This window comes from Triturus cristatus, chromosome 2_2 (assembly GCF_964204655.1).
Source record: "Triturus cristatus chromosome 2_2, aTriCri1.1, whole genome shotgun sequence".
NCBI lineage: Eukaryota > Metazoa > Chordata > Amphibia > Caudata > Salamandridae > Triturus > Triturus cristatus.
The window spans coordinates 20,741,426-20,758,925 of record NC_140582.1 but is presented as its reverse complement, the minus strand read 5'-3'; the positions used below and the strand labels follow the sequence as shown (position 1 = coordinate 20,758,925).

Sequence of the window (17,500 nt, the reverse complement as noted above, 5' to 3'; positions counted from 1 at the left end):
TTATTGAATTGTCAATTCTGTTACAAACACATTTTTTTAGGAATTTTGACCTTCGTGTAGTTGGTATTAATTTGAATGACAGTTATTTTATTTACTAAATGCACGGCACATGTGAGCGAAAGTCAATAGCATGCTCTTATACCTTCTTTGCATAACAGAGCACACGTTTCAAAAAAATGGACACATAAATCTATAAGATGTACTAATTTGAAGGTGTGACATTATCTTACTCTTCCATTGTGTTCCAACTTAAAATGTACATTAAAAGATCATCAACGCCAACCAAACTCTTAAGGAACCGCTGTAAATAGTAAATCATCACAAGATGGCGTACACGAAAGACGCGCTTCGGTTTTCATAAATAATACCCAGAGATGTAATATTTAAATGCATGTAAAGCACAATCCTCCAGCTGGGTATAATCCCCTTTTTTTTTTTTTGGTTTTATACAGCGCCCACTCGACTGCAAGTATTTGAGCGCTTTATATAAGCACCAGTTACATTACATAAGGGCACATTCATTCTTGGTATCCATGGGAGGATTAAGTGATTTGCCCAGAATCACAAGATGTTGAGCCGACGCCGAGACTCAAATCTGGTACCCCAGTTACAAAGTCAGCAACTCTGGTCGTTACTCCACATCCTCTGGTGTGCGTTGGCCAGGATGTGCATGGGGCCCAATGGTTTATAATTATAACAATTTGGGGGTGTTTATAGTGCTCACAGGTGCCTTCCTAAGGTATCTAGGAACTGAATAGAGTTTGTAAATGAAACCCTAAGTAAGAGCTGTCACAACTCGGTTTAAAGTTACACCGAAATATCTGCGGCAGGTGCGTTAGCCTTACTGTTATTTGATGTACTTTGCTCAACTGAAATAAATAAGCAGACATTTTGGTCACTGATAAAATTCTAATAAATCGGAATTGTGTTAACGGTAATAATGGATGTAAAAAATAACAGTCAAACTGGTGATAAAATAAGGAGGTCGAGCTGTACTTACCTAAGACGAAGCCCGCCAGAAGGAGCAAAGCCAGTGCGGTTCCTCCCACACCCATTGCGGCTGAGTGTGTGATTTATGAGACCGGCTGAGGGAAATCCAACGAGAAACTGGGCACAAGCCAACGACGAGCGTAGTGCAGATACGACGACACACTGGGCTCGAGCGAATGACACCCTGTGCCGTGATGCAACAACACCCTGTGCCGAAATACAACCACACACGGGGCTCAAGCCAACAACACCCTCTGCTGAAATACAACCACACACGGGGCACACCTGAGCTGTGACATGGCCGAGGTGCGAATGGCGGCGGCACAAGCTACAGTAAGGTCCCTACGAGAAGACTGGAGCAGATGAAGAGCGCGAGTAACAAAAGGGCAGAGGGAACATTAGAAGCCAAACAAGGAAAGGGCAGAGGAACAAGTTGCAGACTCTATGGTCGAAGATCAAAAGATAGCAACACAAGAAGCGCCTCGTCAATCGAAGGCTCCAATTGTCTGCCCTGCAAATGGGCACGGTGAGAAAGCCAAGATAACGATCAGGGAGGAATGCAGCTGGCACAATGTGTGCCGCTGTTCGCTCCCGAGACCCTTAGGAGTGAAAGTTTTGAGGAAAGGCGGGACATGCACCCGTCTTTGGCCATTTGCGTGCTTTCATTATTGAAAGCCACAGGCAAAGGCCAATGGGATGTGTGGGAGGAGGCAGACTCACACGGCGAGGTCTCTTGGAAGTCTGAAGTGATTCCAAGAGGACCCCTCCTGCGCTAGGCGAGACCTAAAAATGTAACCCATTTCAACAGGTCATTTTGCACCCCCAGACCTGCCCTTCGAGGTCTGCAACCATTTGAGGTGGTTATGGGGAGGCTAGCAAATGCATAGGGTGTATCAAGATAAAAGGACTTCTTAACATGGACTATACTTTTCTTGTTGATTACTGCGTTGACTAAAGATTTGCATTTGATCCATTCACAGGTGAAGGCCAGTCTCCCTCCTAGTCTTGAAGGTCTAGGTCACAAGCTGAGGCTTAGAGACCGTGTCTTTACCAAATAGTTTCAGAGGAAGTCCAACCTTGAGCCATGCTAAAAGGGTCATGTGCAAGTTCTCTTCACCACCCAGACTGCTGTTAAGTGCACAGGGCCAAGACACTGGATCCATGCAAGTGATGTGGAGAAAGCAAGCGCCACTCCCTTTGCCATATGATCAGTGGATAACAAGAGGAATACCTGATTTTGAATATGATCACATCTCTCAGCAAGTGCCTTTTGAGGATGGTGATCTTTTTGATACATGGTGAGGTGGTGCCATTGGAACAAGAACTTGCTGCCATCATGCCTGACCCAGATGAATGGATTCGGTTTTAACATTCTGACATTGTTCAGCCCTTATACAAAGTGTGGCCAAGGACCGAAAAGAACTATAGACTTTGATTGAAGAAACTATCTCTGAAGAGGTAGCAACCCATGCCGGTGGTCAAGACTGCCAACATCCGGACCAGTACATAAACTTGCCAGTGAGGCTTTGAAGCAAATTACACTTGGGACTTAATGCTCTTTGACAGTGTAGTGAGGGAATTTTGGGATAGTTGAGATTACATTGCTCTGTTCCTGGCTGATCGTTATGCTACTCTTAGTTACCTTGGCAATTAAGCAACAAATACTATAGGAAGAGGAAGGAAAGGTAAGAAACAGCACAGGTTGAATATAAAGATCAGTATAGGGAATAGTGTTAGGTGTTCTTCTGAAACAGGTATTTGTATATAGATTAGGTTGAGATGGGTGGAGTTGTGGATCTGCCATTAAGGCCCTTTGGGAAGGGGTTTTCTGACCTATTAGGAGAAATAGAAGTACTTGCCTCGAACGCCCCTGCTAAAAGCTGAAATTTTTGGACAAAAAGGAGGCAAATAGGGATACTTGTAAGTTTTCTATTGCTAGTATTGGGATTTTTGGGTCTATTTTGGAGTTTTGAAACATATTACTCTGTTCATAGCCTTGTGCCCACTACTCCTACTCCATCTCAACATTATCACTTCACCTTGTCCCCTCTTAAGGATTCGCAAAGTTCGGTAGGTCAAGCTCCTAGATCTTGGAAAGAAGCAACTATTGTGCTTATTCTGAAGCCCAGGAAGGACCCCCTAAGGGCGGATTCCTTTAGACCATTCTCCCTGCTGAACGCGGACTATAAAATCTTTATGAGTAATCTTGCAGGGAGATTGGTCAAGCTAGCCACACAGCTGATTAACGATGACCAAAAAGGATTTATATCCAAAAGATATATCCAGGAGCAAACACATCAACTAATTGGCAATATAGATCTGGCCACTGTACGATTGGAACCCTTGGCCGTTGTGGCACTTGATGCGGCCAAGGCGTTCAATGGAGTATGTTGGGTATATCTTTGGGAGGTATTAAGGTCTATGCTTTGGGCCTATTTTTATCCAGACTCTGATAAATTGCTACCATGTGGCTTCCGCAAAAATTGTATTAAACGGTATGTTAACTACTAGTTTCAACATCTCAAGAGGAACAAGACAGGCTTGCCCCATCTCACCTCTGTTGTTTAACATCTATATAGAGCCCCTGGCACAAGCAATAAGAGCTGACAACCTGATATCTTCCTTTAGATCTCACCAATACAGTAGCAAGGCTGCTCTATATGCGGACGTCCTGCTGTTCTATACCAACAATTCGGTGGTGGCAATACCAAGGGTCGAGGCTTTGTTAGAGGAATTTTGGTCCCTGTCAGGGTATCTAGCTAACACATCTAAAACAGAGGTGATGTGTTGGAATATCGACAACTGTGGGGGCAGAACGAGCCATGAGTTTAAATACTTGGGCATCACTATGGTCAAAGATTTAGATAAAATCTCTTGTATTAATTTGAATAAGACTATAAAAGAAGTGGACCAATTATTTGCTAGATGGAAGAATCTACCCCTAATAATTTTCGGCAAGGTCAATTTAGTAAAAATGCTTATCTTACCCAAATTAACATACCTGTTTAATGCCATTCCCCTTAACTTTCTTAGTCAGGATATTGGTAAAATCCAAAGTAAGATCGTGAATTTTATTTGGGCAAATAAGGGTGCTAGACTGACATGGAAAAGCTGAGACGTAAGCTCATTACAGGGGGGCTGGCCCTTCCAGACATTTGTTGGTACTGCATTGCCTTCCAATTTAAAAATATTCGGATGTTACTAGCAAAGCCTGAGGAGACATCTTGGGGCAGACTATTGGCTGAAATGGCAGAGGAAGATGGTGTGGGGGGGGGGGTGGAGAAGTTTTTTAGTACAAATTCGGGGCCCCTAGGTACTTTAAAAAGGTGCGTCTGAAAGTACTTAGGGCTGCCCTTAGCTTATGGTATAAGGTCAGATGCAGATGGGGGATCGGTTATTACTCTGAATTCGCTACTATCTGGGACTCCCCGGGGACCCCGTTATGCCTGAAGGATAGTCTTGCGATACCAATAAAAAGGGCAAGCATCACTATATGGTCAGAACCTTAATCCTCAGAAGGAATCCACCCCTAGGAGGTTTTAAAAGCTAGGGTTGGTAGCAGTCTTTCAAGATTTAAATACTTGCTATTAGTCTCCTGGTTTGCAGCGGAAAAGGGGGACGTATACGGAGATTGGAAGATGGAGCAAACCCTGCAAGATGTGCACCTTAAGAGAAAGGAAATCTCAATATGGTACAAGAAATCCTTGGAGGCTTTGGAATAACCCCCGCAACATCTAGTCTGGAATCAGCCCCCCTGGATTTTGATATTGAAGAACTGTATGAACACTCTTTGAAGCTTCTTTACAAATATGTTAAGCCGCCTATCGTCAAAAAGAACCACTTTTTTGTTGTCAATAGACTGTATTATATACCTGCAAAGATTGCTAAGTTTGCCCCTCTTTCCTCCCCTAAATGCCCAAGATGTGATCTTCTTAAAGCCAACGAGATTCATATTTTCTACGAGTGGCCCGAACTCAGGGCTTTTTGGAAGGGAGTTGAGGAAGTCTTATGTGGTATCTTTAGAGGTAAAATGAAGGTAAATGTCACTCTGGTTTTATTTGGGGATGATGGTGCGTGAAGTAAGAAGCTGCAGCAATTATACAGCTCTGTGGTTATATCTGGTTTTAATTATTCGGAGGGAAATTTGCAATAACTGGGAAGATCCGTTGCCCCCAAAACTTGAGGCCTGGATTAAAGCCGCATTTACTATGGCCCACTTGGACCAGGGTGGAGAAAATGAGAATGGTGTGAACATCTGGCAGGCCTTACTTTCGTGGGGTAGAGGTCTGAGACTTGTATAGCTCTTTTCTGTCCTATGATTACACCAAGATACCAACAAAGGGGCTTGTCTGGTATGGACCTAAGCGAATGTAGCAGCCGCGAGGCGCAAACTTCGGATGGGTGGCTTCTGTTTAAGAATTGCAGACGCTTATTGGCGAGATGAGGACAAAAAAAAAAAAAAAAAAAAAAAGAAGAATTCGCACTACCAAAATATCTATGCATAATACATTTGTTCAACCTGTACATAAAAAGCCCCTAATGTTAATTTAGCCATTAATAAGCGTCACCACTTAGCTGCTGAAATACACTAGGACAATGGAGATTGGAATTGGTCAGGATAGTTTTAGGGGCTAGAAATCACTTGGGTCTGGAAACTGTTCACTATAGTGCCCTATATCATAGGGGTATGTTTATGCATATCTGACTTAATTAATATTGATGAATGAACTTTGAGTTCAAGGGCTGTTCTGTGAAATATTGGTTTTAGGACATGGATTATAGAGTGAACTAAAAGCACATTCATATAATAGGCCTACAAATGTCGTTCAACTCAAATTCACAAGAAAAGCTTCTTTGCTCCTAAGTTTGTTTTAGTCAGCTGATGGACTTTGTTCACTTTTATGCAACCCTTTTCTGAACACACTGGAAGATGACTATTGTCCTCTAATTTACTCCATCTATTTATGACATGTAGCTGATAGACCACAGAATTAGAAGGTCTTTCCACTGATACTCAATTCTTATCTGGTGAGATGCAACTTTTGAACTGACCTAAAGCGGATACAAGGAATTTCCACTGCTAAGCAATTTTGTATGAAGTCACGTAAGCTCTGCTTTGAGTTGTGTATAAATATGGTAGAGTAAACGTTGATCTGTGTGCAGTGTACGCTTGCCATCGGAGTGCCAGTTGTATATTGTTCCAGCTAGCGTAATAAATGGCTTAAAAACGGTGCCTCCGATTTATCGCACTTTAATCTGTTCATTGACAGAGTGGGGATAGCGTTCCTCATCTCTATTTGTTGCAAAGAACACTGAATAGATGGAAAGCAGAGTTGAAAACTTGCTAGGATTCCAACTCGTGACCAAGGATCCCTGCATATTTTAACAGGGAGCCTTAAACTTAGAGCACCATGATGCCCTTTGATCACTTGGTTTCTTAAATGTTCAAAAGAATAGACCTAAACTGTTAAGAGTTTGATTGCGACTTCACATTACTCATGTATACACACATTTGTCCGTGCTTTGAATTGTAAATTAATACGTCTGGGCGCATTTGTAAAGAAAAATGGTCTTTTATCTTATCTTATGACCAGTGAAAAAGTTTCTTTATTTTCACTCTCCTAGTTCACTAGGTCAGGAAACCACAAAGGAGTTGATCTGACTGCAGCTTCCATGCGCCACTTGCATTTTTGTAAATAAAGTAGGCCCTTTTACGGCAGCGGCCAGTTAGCCATCCAAATCCCCATCCATCTTAAACAATTAGCAAAGCCAAATTCACCAGGACTCCTGATCACAGAGATAAGAGCTTTCTGAAGATATGAATGCAAGCTATAAACAATAGTTCTTAACCCCTTCCCTGCTCATGACGGAACCGTTCCGTCATGAGCCACGGTTGGCGTGTGCTCATGACGGAACGGTTCCGTCATGACAATCCTGTTGGCGGCCGCTCCGCCTGCGCGGCGCTGTTTCCCCGCCTGTGCGAGGGGACAACGCAAATGGGCGGAGTCATGACGGAACCATTCCGTCATGAGCACAGCTCAACTGTGGCTCATGACGGAGCGGCTCCGTCATGAGCACAGGCCCGCCGCGCTGCCCCCCTGCCCCCCCCCAGCGCTGCAGCGGAATGTCCGCAGCAGCGAAGGGGTTAATTAACAGGGACCAGTGTGCCTATATTTATTTACATCAACACAGATATTGAGAGGGTGGGGATGAGAAGGAAGAGGCCAGGCGACAGCGGGAGGGTGAAAGGAAAAAAGCAACTTAAACAAGGACAGGGTGGGAGGTAAGGATGAGAAAGAAAGAATTAAGAGCCAGAAAAAAGCACGAGCGCTAGGGAAGGAGAAGGTGGAGTGAGAGGGTGGGTGAAGAAATAGTACCTCCATTATGTCAGGAGCAGCGGCAAGCAAGACAAATGCGCTAGCCCATGCTTTTTTTATGTTACAGCGATTCCTATGTAAATTAGGGGCAAATGTAAAAAAAAAAAAAAAAGTTTTTGGCCCAGAGGTAGTACCTCTGAGATCTGATATCCCCTCACCAGGCCTAGGCAGTAGGGTATAATTACCCCGTCCTCGTGCATCTTTTTTTTTCATTATTTTTCTAGGACTTGAGTCCGAGTACCTAGTCCAGGATAGCTGGCATCTCATTGTTGTCAATGTGGTGGCAGTCAATAAGTTCTCACCTTGAGATCAGTCGACTCCACAATGTAATATACACAAGCTTTTGAGGCTTAAGTTCTCAAAAACTACTTAAAGGATTTACAATAAATCACAAAGCACGCTTTCTGGACCAATAGCTAGCTTTCTGTCAATAACGGTGTCAATCTGTTCAGTAGTTTGGGCAGTATGTGGAAAACTTTATTTTAAAATTGACATCAGTTCTGTCAATTTGTCCTCTAAACCAACATTTTAATTCGTTGGAACAAACTGTAACTTTTCACCCATTTATTCTTGCTGACGGTTGCCATGTTTGTGTGGCTATGATTTATATACCTAGAAATGTTTCTCATGATCTGTGACATGCCTTGCGGATGCAAATGCCCTTATCTGCATAATGAGTAATGTGTTTGTCAGCGTCTGCTTTGTAAACCCCAGGCGCGCCTATGATTACCCTTTGTCTCGTGCTACACGCACTCAAGTCTGGCGTAAAATGTATAAGTACGTTGTGAAGCCTTTGAACATGGTTTACTCTTTGATGGCCAATATATGTCCACCAGGAGCCGCCTTTGTAGAGTGGTGTTAAAAAGGGGGCGTGGCCTCGGATCACTCTCAGCAATCCAGGTGTGTGGCGCTTACTGGGAGGTACCTGGTGGGCTAGTGGGCCCCCAGGGATCCTCAGGAATGAAGGGGACTTAATACCCCAGCTTAGAACACGCCAGGAGGCGCATTTGCAGAGAGGTGGGGAAAGGGGGGCGTGGCTGGTGTCCACCTCTCAGCAATCCCACTGTGTGGGGCTTACTGGAGGTAAGAGGTAGGCTGGTTGGCCCCTAAATGACCCCCAGCAGCGAAGGGGACTTCAATCCCCATCCAAGAGCGCACCAGGGAACACGTTTGCAGAGTGATGGGCAAAGGGGGTACGGCCTATGAGAGCTTAGCAATCCTGCTGTGTGTGACTTACTGGAGGTAATAGGAGGGATAGTTGGCCCCCAAGGTTGTCCTTGGGGGCCAACTACCCCTCTTATTACCTCCAGTAAGTCCCACACAGTGGGATTGCTAAGATGTCTTTGGTGGACATGCCCACCTTTTTCCACCACTCTGCAAACGCGCCTTCTGGCAGACTACGGGATGGGGGATGAAGTCTAATTTACTCCTGAGGGAATTTGGGGGCCAAGAAGACCTCCTGGTACCTCCTCTAAGTCCTATGCAGCGGAATTCCTGAGCGCTGGTCGGAGGCCCAGCACCCTCTCTCTACCACTCTGCAAATGTGACTACTAGTTAAAGAAGCATCTTTCTGCACCTCTGACTTAGAGGTAGTTTTAATCCCCCTGCCCTAATATGTGCTAGGGCCTTACAGAGGAGATCATCTCAATCACAGGGGTACCCCAACGCATAGTGTTCCCTAGTGTATATAGGTGTTTTCACTGTATTCTAAGTATCTTTTAGCATAGCACTGGCTCTAGGCCTGGTTAGTCAGAGTCAGTTCAGTAAGCTTTATTCAATTGTTACAAATTTACAATCATAAAAGCACAATTTTAAAAAACGTTTTACAATCAATCAAGTAAAATTACAGAGTAGCAGCAATCATATTGTGCAAAAACACATTCATAGATAAAAAAATTATACCATGAGAATTTTAAAACCGTTCAACAAATAATTATAATTCGTCAGTGATCGTTAGACTTTTCCTTGAATAAAATACTCTTTAAAAACATAGCAAGCCTCCATACTGCATGTTCATTATCCAACAACTGAAGTTTTACAAAAGCAGAACAACACTGTCTCAGAACATAAGTTTTCAAAAGCGGAACCAACCACGTTTTTCTTAATTCGGAATAGAATTTACAGAAAAGAACAGAATGAATGGTAGACTGGCATTAGTGATTATCGCAAGGACAAGGTGGAAGTTGTCTCGACCAGTCATTCGTTTTGAGCCACGACACCAGTCTATGAAATATAGCTAACCTGCATCTAGCCAATAACATTCTGTCAAAGGTAACAGTTACAAATGACAAGTATGGTTCCATTCCAAATGTAGTTAAGATGGTTTGGTGTTGGTTAACGGTGGGTTTAGTAAATTCGCTAGACAGTCTGGCCTCTTCTAGCATACAGAGCCCCTCCCTTTTCAATGATTCCCGTGAAATCATCTGCAAGGAACTTGGGTTTGTAAAATATTCTAGGTGCCCCAAGTCTTTGGTATTTTTAAGGCTCTATCTAATTTAAGACAAATCAGTGAGAATATCACGATTTAACTGTGTCCGTTCCTTAATCCAGATACTATGCCACAGTAGTATCGGTTCTATATTAATTAAATCAGATAAAAAGGGAAGGCCCAGTTCTTCATGACAAACAAAAGATGTACTACGGGGGACGGATAATATAAATCTTAAAAAAATAATTCTTCACTTGTTGCAGCTGCGTGGTATTTGCTAATCCCCAAACCCCGGCTCCATACATTGTGGAGGTGATACACCTTGCTTTGTAAATTTGTATCGTCTCCACAGGGGGTTTCCGACCCAGTTTCTTAGAAAAACCCACCAAAGCATTCGACGTTCGGATAAGCATCAGTTTTTTGGCAATTGTAGTTTGAGCCCACAATTCGTTTTGATTAAACAAAAACGCCCAAATATGAAAAAAAAAAAAACTTAGTTGTACTTAGTTTCTGCCCCTCTACAAAGATGTCCTTTGCCCGCATAGGCCCACGGCCACATCTCATTACGTATGTCTTTGAGATGTTAATACGGAGGCCTAGATCCTACATAAGAACAGAGAAGCCATTTAGGACCGTTTGGAGAGAAATGTGGGTTCTTGCCAACATAACTGCGTCGTCCGCATAGAGGAGTACCGGGATGGGTCGGCCTGCAACATGGGGAAGATCATGTGTCGTTCTTACTAATGGCTCACCTAACCCATTGGTATACAAGTTAAAAAGGAAGGGGGCCAGCACGCAGCCCTGCCTCACCCCCCTTCTTACGGGAAAGTTAGCTGTACGTTCCCCCCCCCCCCGTTCCAAAACGCACACTGGCTGACGCATTACTATAAAGGTTCCTTAAGAAATCAATAATTTGTGGGTCTACTTTCAAATCCTCAAGGACCTCCCACAGCCTTGCATATATCACCGAATCGAAAGCCGCAGTTAAGTCTACAAAGACCATATACAATCTGCTATTTTTTGCCCTCGTATACTTCCCTATAAGTAGGGCCAGATTTAAACACTGCTCCGAGGTTCCAGGCCGTTTTTGAAAAACATATTGGAAATCTGTTAAAATATTATTTTCTTCCGACCATTCCTGCAGACCTTCTAAAATCACACACCCCACCACTTTCACCATTGAATCTAATAAGGAGATCTATTATAGACTCACCCCAGGTTTCAGGTAATTTGGTTTGAAAACTAGCATTTATGACCTGCATTATAATGGGCCCCCATAGCGCAATATTAAATTTGAACAGGTCTATGGGATGCAATCCGGGCCAGGTGCTTTGCCGCTCTTACTCCTATGTAGAGCTCTGTTCACTTCATCTAAAGTGAAATTTTGATTAATATTTGAATAATCTCTCTCCAGATCATCATCAGATCTAGTACAGGAAGTGTCACTACCATTATATACCTGTGCGAAATGGGTAATCCCGTCCTCCTCTGAAATAGCGATTGCTATTAATGGGCCTTCCTGTGTAGTGAGGAAAGGTGTCTTCACTGCCCTCAAGAATGCTGCGCTATCCTTTAGTACTGATGCTGTGTGTGGGGCTTCCCATGCTTCATTTCTTAATGTATTTTTCCTTTCCTTTAATGCCTGTCTATATTCCAATCTTGCAAGTCTGATGTTATCCACTAATCTTGGTTGCCTATGTAATTCAGTTTTTAAATTGGAATAAGCTTGGGTACATCTTGAATTAAACCAGCTATATTCCTTATTTTTTTTGCGATGTTGAACTAGTAATAGTTTAAGAGCATTTGATATTTCAGCATAGGATGCTACGATACTTGCAGTGGGTGCTGACTCACACAGGCAGATTTCAATAGCTGACTTACAATTTACCACTAGAGATCTTGTTACTTCTGCACGATCCACCTTTGACCATTTAAGTGTGTACCCATTGATTTTATCTCATTTCAATTCTCCCGCTTCCTCTCTGTCCTTATTTATATTGGGGACCTTCTTTACGGGTAAAGCGACAACCAAGTGTAGCGGGAAATGGTCACTTAAAGAATTCTGGTTGACCTCAAAGTAACCTTAAAGCATGATTATTTGAAACTAGTATGTAATCGATTGTAGAGACACCTCTTCCATTACAAGTGTGGGGCATCATTACTGGGGGCTCCATAAGCTCATTTACAAAGCCTAGGTCTGTAGAAGCTAAAAATTCATTAAACAGTTCTCCCGCCGGGGAATGACAAAAATGAGTTAAGTGAGTAGCTTCTTCAAGTATATGGCCACATAATCTCTTGTCCTTAGTGGGGCACATTGCACAATTAAAAATCACCCATCATAATTACCATAGCATTGTGTGGTGCTAGCATTACAAATCACATTTAGTTCCTCACTTAAGTTTTTTAAAACTTGACAGAGTTCTGCTGAAATCACATTGTTATAAAAATATACTATTATTACACATTGATCCTTAGTTATTGACACCTTAATTATCTGATAAAAACTGCTGCTCACAAATGCCTGTGTTTTGATAATAGCTAACTTATTGGAAATATACAAAATCAGGCCGCCCTTAAGCCTGCCCCCAAGGCCCTTCACGGCCGGTGTGTTAAAAGTTTTAAAACCATTAATATGAAATGGGTCATTAACCCAGGTTTCCTGTGGGACTATTATATCTCTGTCTTGAATGAATTTGCACCACACTGGGTTGTCTATTTTTGACCGCAACCACGCAAAATTCCAAGAAATTATATCGCAGGTGGGCACATCACCCTTTGATAACGGTGGCAGTTGGGCAGGCCTGCAGTTGTTACTATCTCCAGAACTAATCCACTCTATAGTTTGCACGGCAGGTGTGGGGTTTGGATTCAGTTACCACCAGTACCCGTCAGCAAAAGGTTGGGGGCACAGGATGACTTTGCAACAAGGCCTCTTTCTGCTCCTCTGTTAGTTCTTTGTGCACATCTCTTGCTTCTTTCTCCACCTTTCTTCGTCTTTCTGCACATGTCCTACCTCTGTAGGCATAGTTAGAAATGCAGGCAGGCAGGCAGGCACCCATACTTTCAAAGACTCCATTACACGTTGGATAGCAATGCCACTTTCTGTAGCGAGCCGGATAGCATTGATCAAAACGGTCATGCTTCCAAAGCAACGCTACCTCTTCACATGTATTCCATATCCACCCAGTAAATCCTTCTATAAAGCCCTAAATTCACAACTCATTCGATTGACGAGGGGGGTAAACAATACAAGTTGCAATGGGAGGTACTAACCCAACCCCTTGACAAAGGAGGCTTTGAAGTTCCTGATATGGAGCTCTACTTCTGGAGTGCTCAGGCGTACTTCGCTGCCTACTGGATGCACCCACCACCATATATGCCACACCTGGCAATAGAGTACTGGCCCATGTTTCCAACGCCTTACTCAGCCTGTATAAGTACGCCCACTAACCCTAGAGAAATTGACCCAACCACGGTCGAATGCACCAATAGAGCGTGGAGGGCTATCGCCAACCGCATGAAAGTGGACACGCTATACTCCCCTCTTCTGCTGCTAGCTGGCACATTGGACATCCCGGTCACGCAGTAAGTGCGGTGTCAACAAATGTACGTAAACACGACATCCACACCTGGGGAGCCCTCTATGAGGACGGAACCTTTCGTACACGGGCACAATTTTCAGCCATCATCTATGGAGCTCTTCATGTACGTGAAGCTCCGTCTCAACGTTAAATAAGCCCCTGACTTTCCCGCTGAGCCCCCCACATTCGCTCCACTACACGCTTTATTGCAAGGCTCCTCCCCCACTCATAGTATCCCTGCTGTACCGCACCACTCAAACTAACTGCTGATACAGCATCCCTGAAGCACGGACCAAATGGGAATAAATATGGGCACCCCTATCACTGATGAACATTGGACCTATTGTTGCCAACAAACTGGGAGAACCTCGGCCAGCAGTAGACTGCGCATAATTCATTTTAAATTCCTCCACCATTTTTATTACACCCCGGCACGTCTATGTCGCTTCCGACTCAGGGAGCACGACCAGTGCGACAGATGCGGGAGAGAGGGTGCGGGTTTCCTACACTTGGCATGGGAATGCCCCCGAATTCTAGCGTACTGGTCAGAGGTCACAGATACTCTTAGCCAGAATACAGGGGAGCTCGTTTCCACCTCCCCACTCCCTACACTCTTAGGTTACACAAGAGAATTTAAAGCGCCTTTTAGGAAAATTATATTGTTAAGTTTACTGGTAGCTAAACGCAGAGTGGCCTGCAGAAGGGGGAGGGGAAGGGCGCCCAAGTTCAAGATCTGGTTGGGGGACCTAATATATTGCCAGGAAAAATTGTCTATATATGAGGAATTGACGCCACCAACGTCTCGCCCCCGAGACATATGGGAATAGTTACCAATATACCTACAGGAGCGCACAGCCGCAGAGGGTGACGATGCGGACACTCCAGGGGACCCGGGGCGTTTGAGGACGGCGGAGGTAATGGAGAGAGCCTACACTTGGGTCATCTAGGAATTCTACATGGATAATGCACTATGCCCCCGGCAGGGAGCTTGGGCGCACCACTAACAGCCCCAACAACAAGATCTTAATACAAGAAATGTAAGCTAGTGTGCAGAACCTGTATTTTATCAATGTTATGTGGCACGGTCGAACAACGTTATTGCAATAATCTACCAATACTTGTACCGTCCTTGAATGTACCTTTTTTCTTAATGCAAAAAAGAAAAATAACGTTTTTTTTTTTTTTTTTAAAGTATCTTCATGGTTGCTGGAAGAAAACCAAAATAAATGGGGGTAAAACTATGAATTTTTGCACAAATTCCATAATACTTCAAACGCAATAGGATTTACATGCTGTTGCGGATACGATTGGATTCACATACAGGCCCTCCACCGGACAGAAACTAAGAGTATTCTGAAGAAGTGAATATTAATCTAAAAAGCAGAAGGGGTAGTATGTTGGAATGAGGGCAGCATTCCTGAGCTTAGTTTCAATTTCCTCTGGATATATTATATTTTGCAAAGGAGTTTTCGACTTAGAATCTCCTAAACCTAAGATAGTTCTCAAACCTCCATAGTACCAGTATGGCTCAATTTAGAGATTCATTCCTCCAGTAGTCTGTTCGTCTCAGAAAACCGCATAGAGGGAAATGGGTGCGTAAAAGAAGGACTGTGTACACTCGCTGAGCAGTATGATTATCAGTAATGGGATAAGCTTAATACTGTAGGCAGAAATTTCCGTCTTTCGCTCTCTCCGTCAATCGAGTCCCGGACTCGATTGACGGAGAGAGCGAAAGACGGAAATTGGATGCCTCAAGTGCACCGTTAAAGAAATAAAGACTAAAGACCAGCGAATTTACCTTCGTGCCTCCGCTTCCAAGTACAAATAGAGATTTTTTCGGCCAACTTTCCTGCAGCACGGACCACATTTTTTGCTGTGCACGGTTCCAATAAAGACGCAAGTTAAAAACATACACCATAACCATCTGTCATGTAGATCGGCTGATCTACTCTACTCACCAGAGCTTACAGGTCCTGATGAGAGCCCTAGTATCTATGGGGACTCGAAACACGTAGACCTTGCTATCTTGGCCACAAGAATTTAAATTCAACCAAAAGTGTTAGATAAAAAGACTGATATTGTTTAGCCTTTTCTTCTGTGGTATTTTATAAAAAGGTGTTATGATTCTTTTTGAATTGTATTTGAAGAATCAATCGTTTGTATGTTTCTGAATGAAAGAATGTGTGAATGAGAATAAATGAGTTGATGAGAAGTGAATGAATGAATGAATGAATGAATGAATGAATGTGGTGGTCCGCGAATTCATTACAGTATTGTCTATTGAGTAGTTTTTCGAAGTTTTTGATTTATCTATATATTGGAAGGTCAAGTAAATGAAAACTAAATTAAAGAATTGCTTTATTCATTTGACAAAATATATTGTCTAAGGTCCAATTTGTTTGGTTCAAAATGCCTTCTCATAATTGATAGAGAGTAATGAGGATATCTGCAGTATTAGCAATCTGTTGTTACTTATTATGTTTGGCTCAGCTTCACTGCCACTAGCCAAAACCCAGTTTTGTTATTGGACGGTCAGACACTGAACAATTATCAGTGCAGGGCGCCGGGTGTCACTCGGTATCGGCTCTTTCACACGGTAACCTGGAGAGTCGACATACAATTAAGTGGAAATCCCTGCAAACTACAGGTTTCCAGCTAATTGTTTTGCTGCTTTGAACAGCCAGTGTCTATTAGGGATGTTGAACCTCCCTAGAACATCGGCGGCAGCCTTACAAGTTTTTTGGGCGCCTCAGGAGGGAGAAAATAAAAATTCCCAAGACGTGCCTGGCACAGAACTCCGCACCCTAATCACACAGTGAAAAATGCTCACTTTTTTGCAGTTTTTATACAGCGTCAACACGGACCAAGGGCACTGGAGCGCTTTGAAAGAGTATCAGTTACATTACACAACGTCAGATTACATTTTTAAGGCAAAGCTAGATGGAGTGATTTGCCCAAATCACTGGATAAGCCAAGAACGACCCGAAACTGGTCGCTCCTTTCCAAAGTCAGCAAGCAGCTCTTGCCTTACGTCTGCGTTCTCTCAATCACTCTCGTACACACAGTCATGCACTCTCGTAGACACAGGTACGTTCACGGGACTCCCCGAAACTGCTTTACAACCCCTCTTTGCTTACCTGCAAAACGGGCAGCGGAAGTTTATTACCGGGGGACCCAGATAGTATCATTTCGTTTAAGGCTTCAATATTTGGTAAGCAGAACAAGAGAAGGAGGCAGGCCATGGCGCTGAGCAGGCTCATCTGCTATGGGGGGGTTCCAGCGAAAGTATTTGTGTGACGTACCTTCACACATGCGCGCAACCTTCAGCTCCGATGTTCACCCTGCCCCCAATAGTCAGGCAATGGAATCACTGGACATCCACAGTAAGCGAAACAACCCGTTTGACCTCTTCTTTTACCGCCTCATTAGAGGTAGGGGATCACTACATCCTATGTCAAAAGTGGGACGAGTGGCGTCAAAGGAAGTCTGACACTGAAAAGATTTACTCTCGGGCTCTACTATCCTACGCCCGAGGAGCGACTTTTTGTGTCGCCAAACTTTTTTTTCTTTCATTTATTTATATACATGCATTTTCGGGGAACTTGCTACAGGGCTTCAGAAACCGTGGCTCAACTCACTGCTTTGCCTCATATGAACACTACTTGGGATCAATTTCCATCCTAAATATAATAAAACAATAGGCACGCTTTTTCATATAATCCACGAAACGTTGGAAAATACAGAACACTCTATTCCAGTGTCCCTAAAATAATGTCACATTGAAAATATTAGAAATGTTAGTTACTAGCGGCCTGGTGCTACATAAGTAGCAAACTCTATCATTGTATGATTTGTACCACGGTTAAAGCACAACCCACCTTAAGGGGCGACGGAACCCTATAGATTCATTAATACTGTACAAATACTGCTGCGTTCGCTAACATTAATTCAAAAGACAAGAACAAAAATACAACAATAATTTAAAAACAACATTCAACGCAATTTTGTGGACATACAAAATTACACAAAGGAAGCAGCGTCAAATGTGAATTATTCGTTTTTTAAATAAATTGGAAATCAAGCAATCTTGAAATAATCGTCTAAGGAAAGTAGTTAAAGTTTTA

At 43.2% G+C, this 17,500-nt stretch overlaps 1 protein-coding gene across 2 annotated transcripts in view; it reads right to left on the bottom strand.

The window, feature by feature from the left end:
* FRAS1 (Fraser extracellular matrix complex subunit 1) overlaps nt 1-16,678 on the bottom strand; it is a 1,553,355-nt gene extending 1,536,677 nt beyond the window's left edge. The window contains exon 1 of one of the 2 annotated variants that reach the window (XM_085640947.1): nt 16,514-16,678. In XM_085640947.1, coding sequence (XP_085497073.1) covers nt 16,514-16,636 — 123 coding nt within the window. In that variant the 5' untranslated portion in view covers nt 16,637-16,678. The remainder of the gene's footprint in view (nt 1-16,513) is intronic. The other variant, XM_085640945.1, reaches the window with a different exon arrangement.
* Nucleotides 16,679-17,500: the final 822 nt, after the last annotated feature.